The sequence below is a fragment of the Centropristis striata genome, chromosome 14 (assembly GCF_030273125.1).
Source record: "Centropristis striata isolate RG_2023a ecotype Rhode Island chromosome 14, C.striata_1.0, whole genome shotgun sequence".
Taxonomy (NCBI): Eukaryota; Metazoa; Chordata; class Actinopteri; order Perciformes; family Serranidae; genus Centropristis; species Centropristis striata.
The window spans coordinates 33840795-33857543 of record NC_081530.1 but is presented as its reverse complement, the minus strand read 5'-3'; the positions used below and the strand labels follow the sequence as shown (position 1 = coordinate 33857543).

Here is a 16749-nt window from a genome sequence, read left to right as displayed (position 1 = left end):
CACTGGCAGATGCGTGCGCAGCCTCGGAGGAGACCAGTTGCGATCAATGAAAAACAAGAAGAAAACCATCAGAAAACGGAGGAAAACAAACCAGTTTCAGGGCTCACGATGTCTTGCTGTGCTGTCGGATGTAAGAACAGGAATGGAAGGAAAACTGGTCTTCATTTTTATCGGTTACCTTCGTCCAGGACTCCGTTTGAAGCTCGGCGGAGACGGCTGTGGTTGCTAGCCGTGAAACGGACCGACTGGACCCCCGAAGTGATCAGAAACTCTCGGATCTGCAGCGCTCACTTCATCTCAGGTGATGGTTGCTCTTCTCCTCTCACACACACGGCAGCGACAGTTAATTTAAACACCACACAGCCTGGAAATAATACACAGATAAGAGGTGAAACAAGCAAACACCAGTCCCTCTTTTATTCCACTTCGTTTATCACCATCACATTCATGCGGTTTAAGATAAATAAATAAATATCAGACACTCAGATCACATCATACTCTTCTATTGTCTGCTGCTGTTGTGTCTTTACTTATAGATAATATAAAATAACTAAACAGAGCTACATGTGCGGCCAAAATACTCAACTCATACTCATAAACACAACACACTTCCGGACGTTTACCCTTCAAAATAAGATAAGAAAAGGAACTAAACCCTATAAAGCCTGAACCATGGAATAATTGACAGAAAATTATATATTTTTAAAACTGGAGTGTTTATTGAACCTGCTATCAATTAAAATAAATACATTTCAATTTGGATATATGAATTCTAATTTGTATCATACAGATAGATAGATAGTACAGTAAATTACAATAAAATAAAATACTGAGGTAGAATAAATAAAAACAACAGTAGAAAAAGACAGAATAGAACAAGGACACTTAAGGAGTTAAAAAGAAGATAAGTTGGTAGGTAAGGTACAGTGGCAAGATGAAGACAATTATACTGATGATATGATGGTAATAATGTTATTGTGACTAGACAGTATATAATAATAGTACAGTATATAATAATAATAATATTATCATATAATAATATCATATATAATAAGAATAATAAGGCCAGTATAATAATAGTAGTATATCACAGTATACAGTAGTAATAGTATTGGCAGCAACAGTATATGTATATAATAATAATAACTAGAAAATTTCCTCTGGGGGAAATTTTGAAAGGGCCACGGGGGCTACTGCCGGTGTGTGTACACTATGATGAGATTCTTCAGAGATTTCAAACAATTAATACTAGTAATGTTATGATACTATTCCTCTTCAAGTATTTATTTATACAGCAACCTATGCCCTTTAACCTCAAAATGTGTGTGTGTGAAACATTTGTATGTGGAGGAGTGTGCGCACTTACACGCGCATATGTGTGTGTGTGTGTGTGTGTGTGTGTGTGTGGGTGTGTGTGTGTGTGTGTGTGTGTGTGTGTGTGTGTGTGTGCGTGCGTGCGTGTATCTTTAACTGTTATTACATTAAATGACCAGTGTGTGTGTGCGTGCGTGTATCTTTAACTGTTATTACATTAAATGACCAGTGTGTGTGTGCGTGCGTGTATCTTTAACTGATATTACATTAAATGACCAGTGTGTGTGTGTGTGCGTGTATCTTTAACTGTTATAACATTAAATGACCAGTGTGTGTGTGTGTGTGCGTGCGTGTATCTGTAACTGTAATCACATCAAAACATCAAAGCGTTGGGGTCGACCAATCACAGCAGAGCAATCAATGGAATTAACAGCTGTGGAATCTTCTGGCAGAGTGAAAGCAGCCAGAGGTGGGCAGAGTGAAATTTCTGGCCTCGAACAGAAAGCATTTTTGGCAAAACCATAATACCTATCATTGATCCGACTTCACTTTGAGCGTCCTGAGTTATTCCTGAACCTCTACATATGTTTTTTTTTTTAAGAAAAATGAAAAAATAGCTTTGTTAGAGCGATCTAAAAAAACAGTTAAATCTCACTTTTTCCGAAATCTTCCTGCGTTTTTAATATGGGACCCAATGAGGCTGTTGGTGGTTTTGGTGGCGCATCTTTGCGTCGTACGCCCAAATTATAACTCTGACAGCTTTACCAGAGGATTGTGAGTGAGAAATTTTCCTACATTTCTATGTATAAATTATTTCTGTAGAGTGGAATTTGCGGCCTGGAGCGCAGTTTTCAAATGTATTTTTTGACAGTTTTACCTCTCCCTCTACACTCTGAGCGATGACATCACACACTCTGACACGAACATTCCGTGCAATACACACCCATTATAATCTCAGAATTTCTCCAAAAATGATCATGGTCATTGAACAGGGATTGATAAAAAACTATATGACCTATCGAAACGCAAAGTAATACACCAATACACAAGACTTGTGTCTACTGTTTAAAGTTTAAATGGAGTCTCTAGGTGAAATTATGCCGGAGAAGTAGACGTCTGAAAATCTTCAATTAATGTTCTTTTTTGCTCATTTTCTTTCGGCCGTCCCATTCATTTCAATGCAAAATTTTGGGCAGTTTTTCGCGACTTACGGCTTTGTCCCTACAGCTATTGCTGTATGGGACCAGTGCTCGGTGCGATTGCCCCGAGGCCCTAATAATAATAATAACATAGCAATGTGTCATATATTTAGCCTGTGCGGGGTGTGAATACATACATAACATAATATATAATATGTAAACATATATATATATATATATATATATATATGTATATATCATTCTTTTCTTGCATCCCTGTTAGAGAGAACACATTTCTCTTTTCTTGTAAAGTATTTAGCATTTGAGTTGCAGCCTCACAGTAACAGTGACTGGTGGTGTTTTCCAGGGGAGGCGTCTATGGATCCAGACAGCCCGGACTTTGTTCCTTCACTCTTCACTTCTTCCATTGAGAGTGAGTGCGTGGAAGGTCCCAAAAAAAAGAACAGGTAGTGAAGTTAACCTTCTCCCCTTGATGCTTTTACCTTAAAAATGTTGATATTGTATCTCAATCAATATTTATTTTGATCATAGGAGGAGAAAGAGGGCCGAATCTTCCATCAGATCCTCCTCCAGCTCTCTCCCTGCAGCACCAGGATCCACTGAGGAGCCAACAAACCAGACTTCAGAGCGCCAACAGGAGCTCTGGACAGGTAACTATCACCTTCTGTGGTCATGTCACTTCATGGATAGCTCCACTATGACCTCATGTTAGTTTAATATTGTCCCGTAATCTGGTTTATCTCATTAGATAATTACTTGGTACGAGTTTGGATGCAGATTTGCATTTTTATTTCTGATCACCTACAGCCTGTTTGCAGTCCCAACTTTTTGCATAAAAAACTGCAAAAGAAAATCCCAGCATGTGATGTTCTGCATGAATGATAATACGCCTTGTGAAGAATATGACATTACTAATAATATAATGTATAATAACATTCTCAAACTCTTTCTGTCAGCCCCCTTTGGAGGAAGACACATTTCTCCCAAACCAACAAACTAGTAACAATGGGTAACTTTTATTGACACAAACATCTATACCATAACTGTTCTTTTTGCTTTTCTTTGAGTAATTTCATGGCTAAATTAAAAACCAGTTCAGTTTTTTGCTTGAACGAGGCAGGTAAACTCTTTTTTTAATCATGTTTTATTTTATTTTATTTCCCACATAAAGCAATCACATGACAAACCACAGAAAAGGGGAAAAAATAAACAAATAGCACAACACGCAGACAAGGAATACACCAAAAATAAAAAATAAAATAAAATAAAATAAAAAATAAATAAAAATTATAAATAAATAAATAATAATACAAATATAAATATATATATATATTTTTAAAAATGATGCAGGTAATCTCAAGAAGATTACTCCCTGAGACAAGACTTTTCCAAATAAAAATATTAATTCATGTTTTTTTAAGCTGTTTTCCTGCTTACGGTTCACTAAGTTTCCTCTTAAAAAACTCAAGTGCCTCACCGACGTGACTGGAGCGTCTGTCAGGTTTCATGCTGTCTGCTGCCAAACACACAGAGAGGTCTTTCCTCATCTCCCTACTTACTGGATAATGGCCTGTAGTACGAGTATTTTTTTTTGCTAAAAGGTGTAATGTTTTCTCCTCATGAATATCTCTCCCTGTCAGATGGAGAAGACGCCATGGTCCCTCGAGCCGTCTACAACAAACTGAAGGTCCAGTACGAGCGTCTGCAGGCCGAGTGTGTCAACTTGTTCTCTGAATGCGACGCGCTGAGAGAAGAGAACGAGCAGCTGAAGGAGGAGCTCTGCAGCACCAGGTCCTTTACTGCTCTCACCACCATCCCTTTGGAGTGGTTACTATCCGAATTGAAAGACAGTGTAGCGGTGATGCCTGGAACATTGAGCCTGGAAGATCACTTGATAGTTGTGTTAATGAAACTGCCCTTGGGTGTAAGCAATAATGACAATGACTTTAGATTTAATGTTACAATTACTGCCATCTCCAACATCTTAAGAAAGTGACTCCCTATAATGGCACAGACAACAGACATTCAAACCAAGCATCAATTGGCCAAACAGGAAGGCTATTTTAGGAAAATGTCAAAATGTCGTAAATCAATCAATCAATCAAACTTTATTTATATAGCGCTTTTCATACATATAAATGCAACACAAAGTGCTTTACAAAAAATAAGAATAAAAACAGACAATAAAAATGACAAAACCCACCCCTCCCATCCCCACATACACATCTGTATGTACAAATACACAAACATGCACATAGACACGCACGCAAACACACTCAGACTCACACACAGCACATATTGATTGACAGTGTAGAAACATGGCAAGGCACCGAGGATCCAGATGAGGAAAAAGCATGCACAAATGTCGATGTTATTGAGTGCACTGAGATTAGACTCAGTAATCTAACTGCTCCAGCGTAGAACACCAGCAAGAGCCATTTCTTTTTTTCAGCAGGTTATCTAACCCTAACATACATGGAACAGAGTTAATACTTCCCCAGCCATGGAAGTGCAGTTTGTCATCAGTCTATACTTGTTGGATTTGTTAATGATGGCCCACGTCTTGTACAGCTACAGAACTTATCATAGAAAATCTTTAAAGAAAAACACTTGACGACCAGGTAGATTCGAATTACAGCCTTGTGTGGGGTTTATTGTTAGTATCAAAAACAGATACAGATGCCAAAGGTGACAGACAATTCCAATGATCAGAACAACTCTGAGAAGGCAGCACATTGTGTTGTCTTTTTACTTCACAGGTTCGTGCGTCATTGTTTCTGTGTAACTAAAATTCAATGTCCTGTAATTTCCTCTTATGTTCCACTTTTGATAAAAGAGCACACTTGGGAGGTCAGATTCCTGTTCTAATGTTACTGTATCAATCAGAGCATCGGCTTCGGATATGCTAAGCTGACTTGTTTAATGAGTTTTTCCTTTCCCATGAAAACTAAAATACTACCTGTTACCAAATCATGCATTAACTGCTTATACTACATATACATTTTCAACTGATTTCTACCACAAACTCTTGTGTCTGTGTATTGCAGGTGCTTGGAGAACTGCAGGAAGATGGACGTCAGACCTCAAGTTTTAAAGGAGGAGAAGGACTCAGACTGTCTGATTCATCAAGGTGAGCTCACGGTTCAAACACATTTAGAATAAAGTTTATAAGCTGACGATTATTGCACACATTTAGAATATTTTATTAATTACCTTGCAGCTGCACATTTTACAGCTCTGACACTGTAAACCAGGGGTCTCAAACTCAAATTACCTTGGGGCCGCTGGAGGCAGTATCAAAATGACCAAACCTTTTTTTCAAACCTTGTAGATTTGCCACTTTAATCTCGTAAACTTTTTTCTCAAAATATTACCCCCCTCCCCTGGGTCCGTATGTTTTTTTACACATTCCACAGTCCACATTATGGCTGTATGTACATGGTGTCACCATCTGTGACGTAGCCTGATCTTTGCTGATTGGCTGAAATAAATCCATGTGGTTCTACGACCTCACAGAGAGACACGGGGACCTCATTTTGATATCCACTGAAGTTACCAAATATAGTTCTTCGCCTGATAAAGAGTTAAGAAAGGGGCCCAAGTCTGATTTGAAGAAAAAAAAAAGCTTTTCAAACTGGCAAAAAAAAAAATCATAATTTATTTTGCAGAAAAGGTCAGATAATGGCACCAGCCTCGTCTGCACAGACAGAAAACTGCTGGCAGCTGTTCAGCAGGAATCAACCCATCTGCTCTGTCCTGCATGAACAAACAACAGGTAAAGAATGTCTGAGGTGAAGTCTGCAGACAATTGATGGCAAACTACATAATTCAACGACTTGAACAATATTACAACATTGACAGAAAATTGTTCACTTTTGTGGACTGCTAATCTCTAATCTGAGACTCACTCAGCCTGCAGAAACACCAAAAATTAACTCAAGTCAAGCCGAATCTACCAGCCGGACGTATCGGGATGATCCAACTGGAGCTGTCGGCTGTTTGTGAAGGCAATATTGCACTCTAAAGGAGTTGATCGTTGCGTAAGAGTCAAAACAAAGTCCAGCAGTGGAGAGGAACAGTGGATGAGCTTTGCCTTGTTTTTTACTTTTAGATAGTTTAGTGCTGTACTGAGGCGCCGTACGTTATAGGTAAGTACATTTAAAAAGCCCATCAGGCTGCTGCTGCTGCTGCACAGAAACGTGTACATTAATGTGTGATTTGGTTTTAAATTGTGACAAGTTCTGGCAACTAGAGGTTGTTCTGAGGTTTGGAGCCTTTTTTAATTTAATGTTTAAACATACTGAACCTGCATCCTTATCATCATCTGTTGCAGCTTTACCTTCAGATGTCCAGAAAGTGATTGTTGGTGAAGAAAAGCAGCAGGAGAGGAGCTGCAGTCTGGACCAGGACCAGGACCTTGACCAGGACCAGGACCTTGACCAGGACCAGGACCAGGACCAGGATCAGGAGGAGCTAGAGCCCCCACCCATTAAAGAGGAACAGGACGAACTCTGGACCGGTCAGGAGGGAGAGCAGCTTCTTCCTGTCCCTGTGAAGAATGAAGAAGATGAAGAGAAACCTCAGTCCTCACAGCTTCATCAAGCACAGACTGAGCAGATGGAAACAGAAGCTGATGGAGAGGACTGTGGAGGACCAGAACCAGGAAGGAACTCTCATCCAGATGACCAGACTGGAGACTCTGCTGAACCTGAGACTGATGACAGTGCTGATTGGAAGGGGACCAGAGAACCTCAGTCAGATTTAAACTCTCTCAACAATAACGAAGTCCCTGATGGGGATTCAAGTTGTAGTGCAGGTGGTAAACAGTTCAGCTGCTCTGAGTGTGGGAGAAGGTTTGGCCGAAAGACACATCTGAAGAGACACATGGTGACGCATACAGGAGAGAAACCTTTCAGCTGCTCCATTTGTAAGAAATCGTTTACTTACAGTGGGTATTTAGAGATACACAAGAGAATCCACACAGGAGAGAAACCCTTCATCTGCTCAGTGTGCGGCAAATGTTTCATTGGAAGTGGAAATCTCAACAAACACATGAGAATCCACACAAAGGAGAAACCATTCAACTGTGCAGATTGTGGGAAAATATTTATCACCAGTGGATATCTGAAAAAACACCTGAGAATACATACAGGAGAGAAACCACTCAGCTGCTCCGAGTGTGGGAAAGGTTTCATCGAGAATAGAGATCTGAAGAGACACCTGAGAACGCACACAGGAGAGAAACCCTTCAGCTGCTCAGTGTGTGGGAAAAGTTTTACTGACAGTGGACAAATGAAGATTCACATGAGAACTCATACAGGAGAGAGACCGTATAGCTGCTCTGTTTGTGATAAAAGTTTTACTATATCTGGAAATCTGACGAAACACTTGATCAATCACACATGAGAAAAACATGTTTTTGCCACAACAAGCCAGGCACTCAGACGCAGATCGATAATTACAACCAGATTTATAACAATCTGACAATTGACTGTTGGCTGATGTGATTTACTGGATTAACTTTTTTTATTGCTGCATGGTTTAAATCACTTTGTTATTTATTATTATTTTTAGTGTTTCACCATTATTGTTGTTAGTAGATGTAATTCTTCTGGTTTTAAACTAGACAGCACATTTTCATCTTGTGGTTTGTAGAGTTTCAGTCTTAAGTTTTGTCCCAAAGTGCTGCATTAAGTGCACACTATAATATGCAATGCGACTGTCAAATAAATGCACCATCCAAAGAGACGGCATGTAAAATATTTTTGCTAACCCAAAATATGAAATGTTAATGTGGAATACTGTAATGCAACTTAATTATTGAAGTTTTCTGTTTTTACGTGGTTTGTTAGAGTGGCCTGTACACTACTCTGATGTTTTTACACTTTTTTTAAATGTAAATATTTTTTCCTGTACTATTTCAAAAATATTTAATTATAGATAGTTTTAGCAATAGTAAAAAAAATAAAAAATAAAAAGAAATATAATAAAATATAATCTGAATTATTGGTCTATTTCCCTCTGGACAAATCTGTTATTACTGCATTGAATAATTATGTTGTTATTATTGTTCCATGGTTATGAAAACACGGAATACACGTTGAATATTTAGTTGTTTAGGTAGAAGAACATTTATCATCCAGAAACAAACTGGAGTTGTTATGAAGCTTTTATTGTCACAGTGTTCCTGTCAGACGGATTATGGTGCTGGTTCTATCCCTTTTTTATTTAATTATTCGTACTTCTAAATAATATCTGTGCTGCTGTTTTGTCCTTGTTTGTCCTGCAGAGGACAAGAGGAAGAAGAAGTTGTGTTTGGATCACCTGTGTGAAGGAAATCTCAGTCTATTAAAACTCATATAACTATAATTATTATCAGAACTATTATATCTGCCATATATCTTCAGGGTAAGGCTGTCCCAATTCTGACTCGTATTAATTTATCAAATAAAAAGTCTCTTATGTTCTATTATATGTTCTCATGATATTGGAAGTCTGAGGATCATATATTTTATACTCATCATTAATTGTCCCCTCAGTGGAGGTGGGGCATAAAATATATTTATTGTTCACTGTGTTGTTTCGAAGTAAACAAATTGTTTATTATGCAGCATCTTGCCGTCTCTCAACCCGAGAACGGAGAGAAGAAAGAAAAGTTCTGACATGATAAATAGTTTTATTTCACAGTGGGAATTAGTGCAAATATATAGTAAACAAAAACAATAAAATGACAAAAAAACAAATCAATGGTTACCAGCAAGGTGTTATTTAAAATGTAAAGGTACATAAAAAGTAAATTTTTTTATTATTTATCAGTCAATTTAAGTTTGTTTATTATTATTGTTGCTATTATTTAATCATTATTTTTTTCTTTTTATTTAATTTATTTAACTTCTATAGCTTCCGGTGCGACCTTAATTCATTTGTGCTATTATTAAACTAACATATTATATTTCATAACATTAATATATTTGATTTTAGCAACACAGAACTTATATAGTGATTTATTTTAATTACATTTTTTTTTTGAAAAGCCAAAATACTACTTCATGGACAAACAATCACCCGGAAGAAGCCGGATTTTGAAAAATAAACTGGAAAAAATTAACACATTAAAAAAAATCATTCAATCAATTACTTAATTATTACTAATTCATGGAAAATTAAATAGGGATTTAAATAAGAAGGACCCTTCATACAAATGTTAATGAATATATTTCTTTTTTAATATAGTTATTGCTTGTTTTGTTTAATTTAATTACATTTCGATGTGTTTATCAGATATTTCATATATTATTTTATTTTATTTTTATTTTGAAATAGGAACAGTGAGCGGAAGTAGCCGGTCCGCCCCGTATTCCTTCCGCCCCCGGAACTAATGTTTGCTATTTGATCCGTGCTGAGGACGGAGCAGTAAAATACTCCGGTGTGTAGTTTATAAAGAAATAGCGACATCACAAACTGCTGGATGTGGTTTGAAAAGCTTAAACTAAACTACAAAGAGCAGGTTTGTTTTCTTTCTGCCGCCGGAAACACGTTTCCTGCTAATGTTGCTAAGCAAGCGTTAGCCGCTAGCAGCTAGCTCCTGCTAACATGTTCTTTCTTCTCCTGGACTTTAAAAACCTTGTTGTAAGTTCCGTGTTTTCTCAGATACAGGCCGGGGAACAACTGAGGAGGATGGACCTCAGACGGAACTTTGGTTTGAAAATCAAAGAGGAAGTTGTTTTAAAGGAGGAGGAGGACTCAGACTGTCTGATTCATCAAGGTGAGCTGACTGTTTATATTCACATTTAGAATAAAGTTTATTAGCTGATGCACATGTTAAATTATAAATCAGCATGTTTACATTAATACTTCGCTGTGTTATTAATCAGTATGACGTTTAGTTGCAAATTAAATGCTTTATATTTCCTTCAAACTATAAAGTTATCACATTATGTTTTATATTTGTTTTTGCAGGAAATTAAATAATGTGCAGATAGTTTTTTATATTTAATTTTTCTGCACATATTGAAATTTATCAGCACATTATTTAATTTCCTGCAAATGTTTAATATTTTAGCAAAGGTTTTAATTTAAATTCAGATTTATGTGAAGTTAATTATTTATAGGTTAAGTTTAATTTTAATATATATATATATATATGTATATATATATATATATATATATATATATATATATATAGGGTCTGTCTGTCTGTCCTCACACAGCTGATAGAATACTGATGAGAAAATGTCTGTTGGTATTTAAACAATATTCGGCCTAAAATAATTTAATTTCATATGATATATGTCTGAATTTATGTGGCACTGTCTTTTGAAATTTTACATTACAAAAAACTTTACAAAACTTTTTCACACAGCTTGTGAATATTAGTATTTGTATCTGACATGACAAGAAAAGAAAACGAGAGTCCCCTATGATAATCAGACCTGGCAACCCTGGTCAGATATCCGACTAATTATTTATCCTTTAATATCGGAGTAACTGTGATGAGCAAGAATCCGTCTTTTTTCTGGAGATAATTTCCCTTCTTCCTGTGCTCCCTGGCTTTATGCTGTATAGACAGTTATATAAATATGTATTTTTCTTTTACGAAGAAGCATTTTATGGGGCTAATTTATTCCCTCATTCTGGGAGCGATGAACTGGTGTGGGCGGAGTTGTTTTTCAGTTTTTGTTTAAGAAAAATTCATGATACTTTAGTTAATAAAAAATGTTAAGACTTTATTTTTAATGCCAAATGCGTCAGAAATACAGAAAACATTAGGACACATTATGTAGGGCCCTACTCCCTCCTATAGTCTGCTTCTGTGACCTTTAACTCTTACTTGTTGCTTTTTGTGCTTCATCTGTTCGTAGGTTCCAATACAATAAGTTATTGCCTATTGTTGGCATCATATTGTGATAAAAATAAATATTGATATATCATGATACAAAGTTTAATTGTCTAAGGCAATGTAAAAAAAACTGTGGCCAAATTGCGTTACGAAAGGTTTACGCTATTTAGATTATGCTTTATGTTGTGATCCTTGCAGGAGGGGGCTGTAGTTTTTATATAAAGACAGTTTATTAACCAAATAACCAGAAAACATTCTATATCGTGATATACAGTAATGGAAAAAATGATTAGACCACCTTGTTTTCTTCAGTTTCTTGTTCATTTTAATGCCTGGTACAATTAAAGGTACATTCGTTTGTACAAATATAATGATAACGACAAAAATAGCTGATAAGAGTTTAATTTAAGAGCTGATATCTAGACATTATCAAGAAAACCATGGAAATGGTCTAGATATCAGCTCTTAAATTAAACTCTTATCAAATTGCCAAATTGCGTTACATAAAGTTTACGTTATTTAGATCACATTCTTCGTCCTGATTCTTGCAGGAGGGGGCTGTAGTTTTTTCATAAAGACGATTTATTAACCAAATAAGAAAACATTCTATGTCGTGATATATATCGTTGTTGAGATAAGAAATTACCTATATCATTATAGATTTTGGCCACGTCGCCCAGCCCTAACTCCACGGACCCCAAAACCACTATAAAATTGTCTTCATTAGAGGGAGTTTGGGATATTGGGCTAGTTGTTAGGAGCTATCTGGTTCTTATAGAACCTAAGTGTGAGCTACGAAGCTGTCCCTTGTCTCCAAGTCTGTTGGTGGTGTTCATGGACAGGAGGGTGTTCGGTGGAATTCCATCTCTGTTACATCGCTCTGGGTTGGAGTGAGTTAAGATTAAGATTAAATTAAGATTCCCTTATTAGTCCCACAATGAGAAAATTCAAACTCTGCGGAGGGCACTTCAGTCCTTGACCTGAAGGTCCTGGGACTCGAACCGGTGACCCTCTGGTTACTAGTCCGATTCCTAACCTCTAGGCCAAGGACTGCACAAAGTTACTGCCCCAAGTAAAAGAATTTAAGGGGAGAACGGAGCGGAGAGTGAGATGGACAGGCGGTTTGGTGCCGTCAGCAGAGATGCAGATGTTGTACCGGACTCTTGTTGTGAAGAAGGAGCTGAGCTCTTCATGTACCAGTCCATCTCCATTCAGAACCTCATCTCAGACCTGGTCCTGAGCTTTGGATAGTGGCTGAAATAATAAGATGCAATTGTGAATTTTCAATGGTGGAGTGTGGTGTGTTATGGAATGACAGAAATGTTGAAGCATACATTAATGACTTTATGAATTTCAGCATTATTTTCAGATGTCCAGAAAGTGGTTGTCAAAGAGGAGCAGCAGGAGTGGAACTGCAGTCTGGACCAGGACCAGGACCAGGAGGAGCCAGAGCCCCCACACATTAAAGAGGAACAGGAGGAACCTCAGACCAGTCAGCAGGGAGAGCAGCTTCAGGCGCTGGAGGAGGCTGATATCACCAAGTTCACATTCACTCCTGTCCCTGTGAAGAGTGAAGAAGATGAAGAGTCCTCACAGCTTCATCAAACACAGACCGAACAGATGGAAACAGAAGCTGGTGGAGAGGACTGTGGAGGACCAGAACCAGACAGGAACTCTCATCCAGATAACAAGGCTGGAGACTCTTCTGAACCTGAGACTGATGACAGTGCTGATTGGAAGGAGACCAGAGAACATCAGTCGGGTTTAAACTCTCTGAGAAATGATGATGTCAGTGATTTGAGATGTTATGCTGGTGAGAAACTATGTAGATGCTCTGAATGTGGGAAAAGATTTGGCCGGAAGGGAAATCTTAAGAGACACATGAGTATTCATACAGGAGAGAAACCTTTCTCCTGCCCAGTTTGTAAGAACTCTTTTAAACAGAGTGGTTGCTTACAGAGACACATGAGGATCCACACGGACAAGAAACCTTTCAGATGCACAGTGTGTGGGAAAGGATTCTTTGGAGATCTAGATCTAAAGAGACACATTAGAACTCACACAGGAGAGAAACCATTCAGTTGCTCTGAGTGCGCGCAAAGATTCTTCCTCAAGGGAAGTCTGAAAAGACACATGAGATCTCATACAGGAGAAAAATCTTTTAGCTGCTCAGTTTGTGAGAAATCGTTTACATGGAGAGGAAATTTACAGAGACACATGAACGTCCACACAGGTGAGAAACAGTTTAAATGCTCAGTGTGTGGGAAAAGATTTACACAGAAGGTACAACTGAAGCAACACATGGCAGTTCACGGAGAAGAAAAACCTTTCAGCTGCACAGTGTGTGGTAAAGGTTTTTTTCAAAGTAATAAAATGAAGATACACATGAGAACTCATACAGGAGAGAAACCGTATAGGTGTTCCATTTGTGGTAAAAGGTTTTCAATAGCGGGAAATTTGGCACAGCATATGAGCATCCACACATCAAGGAAACGGTTCAGCTGCGGTGTTTGTGAGAGAATGTTTAACTGGCCTCATCAGCTCAGGAACCATAAATGTGTTGGTGGTCAGTCCTCAGAGCTTCATCAGAGTCAAACTGAGGAGAACAGAGAGTCAGAGCCTCCAGCCAGCAGCTCAACTGAACAGATAAAAACAGAAGCTGATGGAGAGGACTGTGGAGGACGAGAACCAGACAGGAACTCTGATCCAGATCCACATTTACAACCTGATCATGATGGGAAGACTGGAGGCTTTTCTGAACCTGAGACTGATGAACCTCAGTCAGGTGATGAAGTCCCTGTTGGTGACTCAACAGGTAGTGCTGAGGACAAACCATTTAGCTGCTCTGAGTGTGGGAAAAGATTTGATCGTAAGGGAAATCTGAAAAGACACAGGATCACTCACACAGGAGAGAAACCGTTCAGCTGCTCAGTCTGTAAGACAACATTTTCACAGAGTGGAAGTTTGCAGAGACACATGAGCAGCCACACAGGAGAGAAACCGTTCAGCTGCTCAGTGTGTGGGAAAAGATTCACACTGAAGGGACGACTGACACAACACATGGCTGTCCACGGGGGAGAAAAACCTTTCAGCTGCTCAGTGTGTGGTAAAGGTTTCCTTCAAAGTAGCAAAATGAAGATACACATGAGAACGCACACAGGAGAGAAGCCATACAGTTGCTCAATTTGTGGTAAAGGTTTTAAAATAGCGGGAAATTTGTCACAACACATGATCACCCACACAAGAGAGAAACGAATCAGCTGCAGTGTTTGTGACAAAATGTTCAACTGGCCTCATCAGCTTAAAAGACATAAATGTGTTAGTGGTCAGTCCTCACAGCTTCATCTAAGGAAAACTGAACAGATGGAAGCAGACGCTGGTGGAGAGGACAAGACTGGAAACTCCCCTGAACCTGAGACTAAACACAGAAAACCTCAGTCAGGTAATGAAGTCCCTGTTGGTGACTCAACAGGTAGTGCTGAGGAGAAACCATTTAGCTGCTCTGAGTGTGGGAAAAGATTTGAACGCAAGGCAAATCTGACGAGACACATGATGACTCATACAGGAGAGAAACCTTTCAGCTGCTTTGTTTGTAAGAAATCCTTCTCACAGAATGGAAGTTTACAGACACATCTGACAACCCATACAGGAGAGAAACCGTTCAGCTGCTCTGAGTGTGGGAAAACATTTGGCACCAGTGCGTATCTGAAGAGACACGTGTTAATACATGCAGAGGAGAAACCTTTCAGCTGCTCAGTGTGCGGGAAAGGTTTCACTCAGAGTAGACACCTAAAGAAACACTTGAGGACTCACACAGCGGAGAAACCTTTCAGCTGCTCAGTGTGTGGGAAAGGTTTTATACAAAAGGAAAATCTGACTAAACACTTGGCAGCTCACACAGGAAAGAAACTCTTCAGCTGTGGTGTTTGTGCCAAAGTGTTCATCTGGTCTTACAACCTCAAGAGACATAAATGTGTTGGTGGTCATTCCTCACAGCTTCGTCAGACTCAGACTGAGGAGAACAGAGAGACAGAGCCTGATGGAGAGCACTGTGGAGGACCAGAACCAGACAGGAAGACTGGAGTACAAACTTAAACCAGTTTGATTTTATTAACCAGCCAACCGACTGAACCGGCCTTTGACGCTGTGACACGTGCATATTAAACTGATTCAAAACATTTAAAGTTCAAATTGTTTTACTGCTGCTATGTTTAAAGCACTTGTCACTGTGTATTTTATTCTTATTGTGCCTGTTAGTGTGACTTTACTCTGTTCTGATGCTTTTAAATGTCCATTTTGTAATGCAGTGCTTTACAAAAAAAAGGAACAGGAAGATCTATTTTTGCTTTAGAAGAAAATAACTGGATAAAGAATAAATTAAGCATCAAAAACAGTCAGACATTGATCAATGATTGTAGAAATATTGATAATATTTGGTTAGTATTTTTCTGTGTGTGAACATTGCATGATGCAATTAACATTTAACTCATAATTTATGTTGTGATGTTAGGAAGTTTGTGGTTTATATTCTAATTTATTTTTTAATAAAGTTATATTTATTTTTACCTCATTATCTATCGTGATTCATCTGTTTCTGACCCTCAGCTCGGAATCAAAGCTTTATTATAACACTATGACTCTGTGACACACACACACACACAGCTGTCACTTTGTTACAGCACTTCACTAAATGTTTTCTTCTGTTTTTAACTGTTTTATCCTTTTTTTAATTGAACTGTTGTGCTTTTAACCTGTAGCACTTTGAGATGTCCTTTAATGTAAAGTGCATTATAAATAAAATGCATTATTATGTTTATGGCGCTTAAAGTGCCGTCTCAGTTTAAATTGTGAAAATGTGAATAAAGCTTTGTACACAAACTCCTCCTCCTGACCTACAGATCCCTCCATACCTGACCGACCTCCTCCAGCCTACACACCATCCGTAACCTGAGCTCCTCCTCTGCTCTTCACCCCCCACCGCACCAAAGTAAAAACTTTTGGGGCTCGTGCCTTCAGCTCTGCGGCCCCCTAAGACCCTCTGGGACTCTGTCTCTCAGCCCAAACCCGAAATGTTGCCTCCATCTGGACATTTTCAAAAAACTACTCAAGCACCATCTCTTTACAAAGGCTAATGGACTCGCCTAACCCCTTCATTGTAAAGCATCCTTGGGTTTTTTGAAAGGTGCTAGCGTAACTGCATCCCACCGTCCGGCTAAGATTCTATCAAAATTTCATATTAACTACTAATATAAATGGTCATGTTATGCTTCCAATAATTAAGTGGTGTGAAACTTGAGTCTAACTCCTTATCTTTTGAACCGTATATTGTTTAAACTGTGTATGTTAGCCTCGGGTTTACCAGAGTCGGTTAAAGGACGCTAAAGAATTTATACATTAGCTGTGAGCTAACTGTATCCCACACTTTCATCCCCTCGC

At 38.4% G+C, this 16749-nt stretch overlaps 2 protein-coding genes across 2 annotated transcripts; both read left to right on the top strand.

Annotated features, from left to right (window-relative positions):
* Nucleotides 1-8419, top strand: LOC131984820 (zinc finger protein 239-like). Its single transcript, XM_059349798.1, has 6 exons — nt 1-301; nt 2821-2920; nt 3006-3124; nt 4115-4265; nt 5522-5604; nt 6808-8419. Exons 1-6 carry the CDS (start codon nt 10-12, stop codon nt 7878-7880), a joined length of 1818 nt encoding a protein of 605 aa, XP_059205781.1. The 5' UTR covers nt 1-9; the 3' UTR covers nt 7881-8419.
* Nucleotides 8420-12881: 4462 nt separating this feature from the next.
* LOC131984799 (oocyte zinc finger protein XlCOF7.1-like) lies at nt 12882-16185 on the top strand. The gene has a single exon (XM_059349775.1). It carries the CDS (start codon nt 12934-12936, stop codon nt 15406-15408), a length of 2475 nt encoding a protein of 824 aa, XP_059205758.1. The 5' UTR covers nt 12882-12933; the 3' UTR covers nt 15409-16185.
* Nucleotides 16186-16749: the final 564 nt, after the last annotated feature.

Excerpts from the sequence above, each read along its gene's own strand:
- LOC131984799 (XM_059349775.1), top strand. The coding sequence starts at position 12,934 with ATGGAAACAGAAGCTGGTGGAGAGGACTGTGGAGGACCAGAACCAGAC.
- LOC131984820 (XM_059349798.1), top strand. The coding sequence starts at position 10 with ATGCGTGCGCAGCCTCGGAGGAGACCAGTTGCGATCAATGAAAAACAA. Across the intron at positions 2,921-3,005 it reads GGTCCCAAAAAAAAGAACAG|GAGGAGAAAGAGGGCCGAAT; the intron begins GTAGTGAAGTTA and ends TTTTGATCATAG. Across the intron at positions 4,266-5,521 it reads GAGGAGCTCTGCAGCACCAG|GTGCTTGGAGAACTGCAGGA; the intron begins GTCCTTTACTGC and ends TGTGTATTGCAG.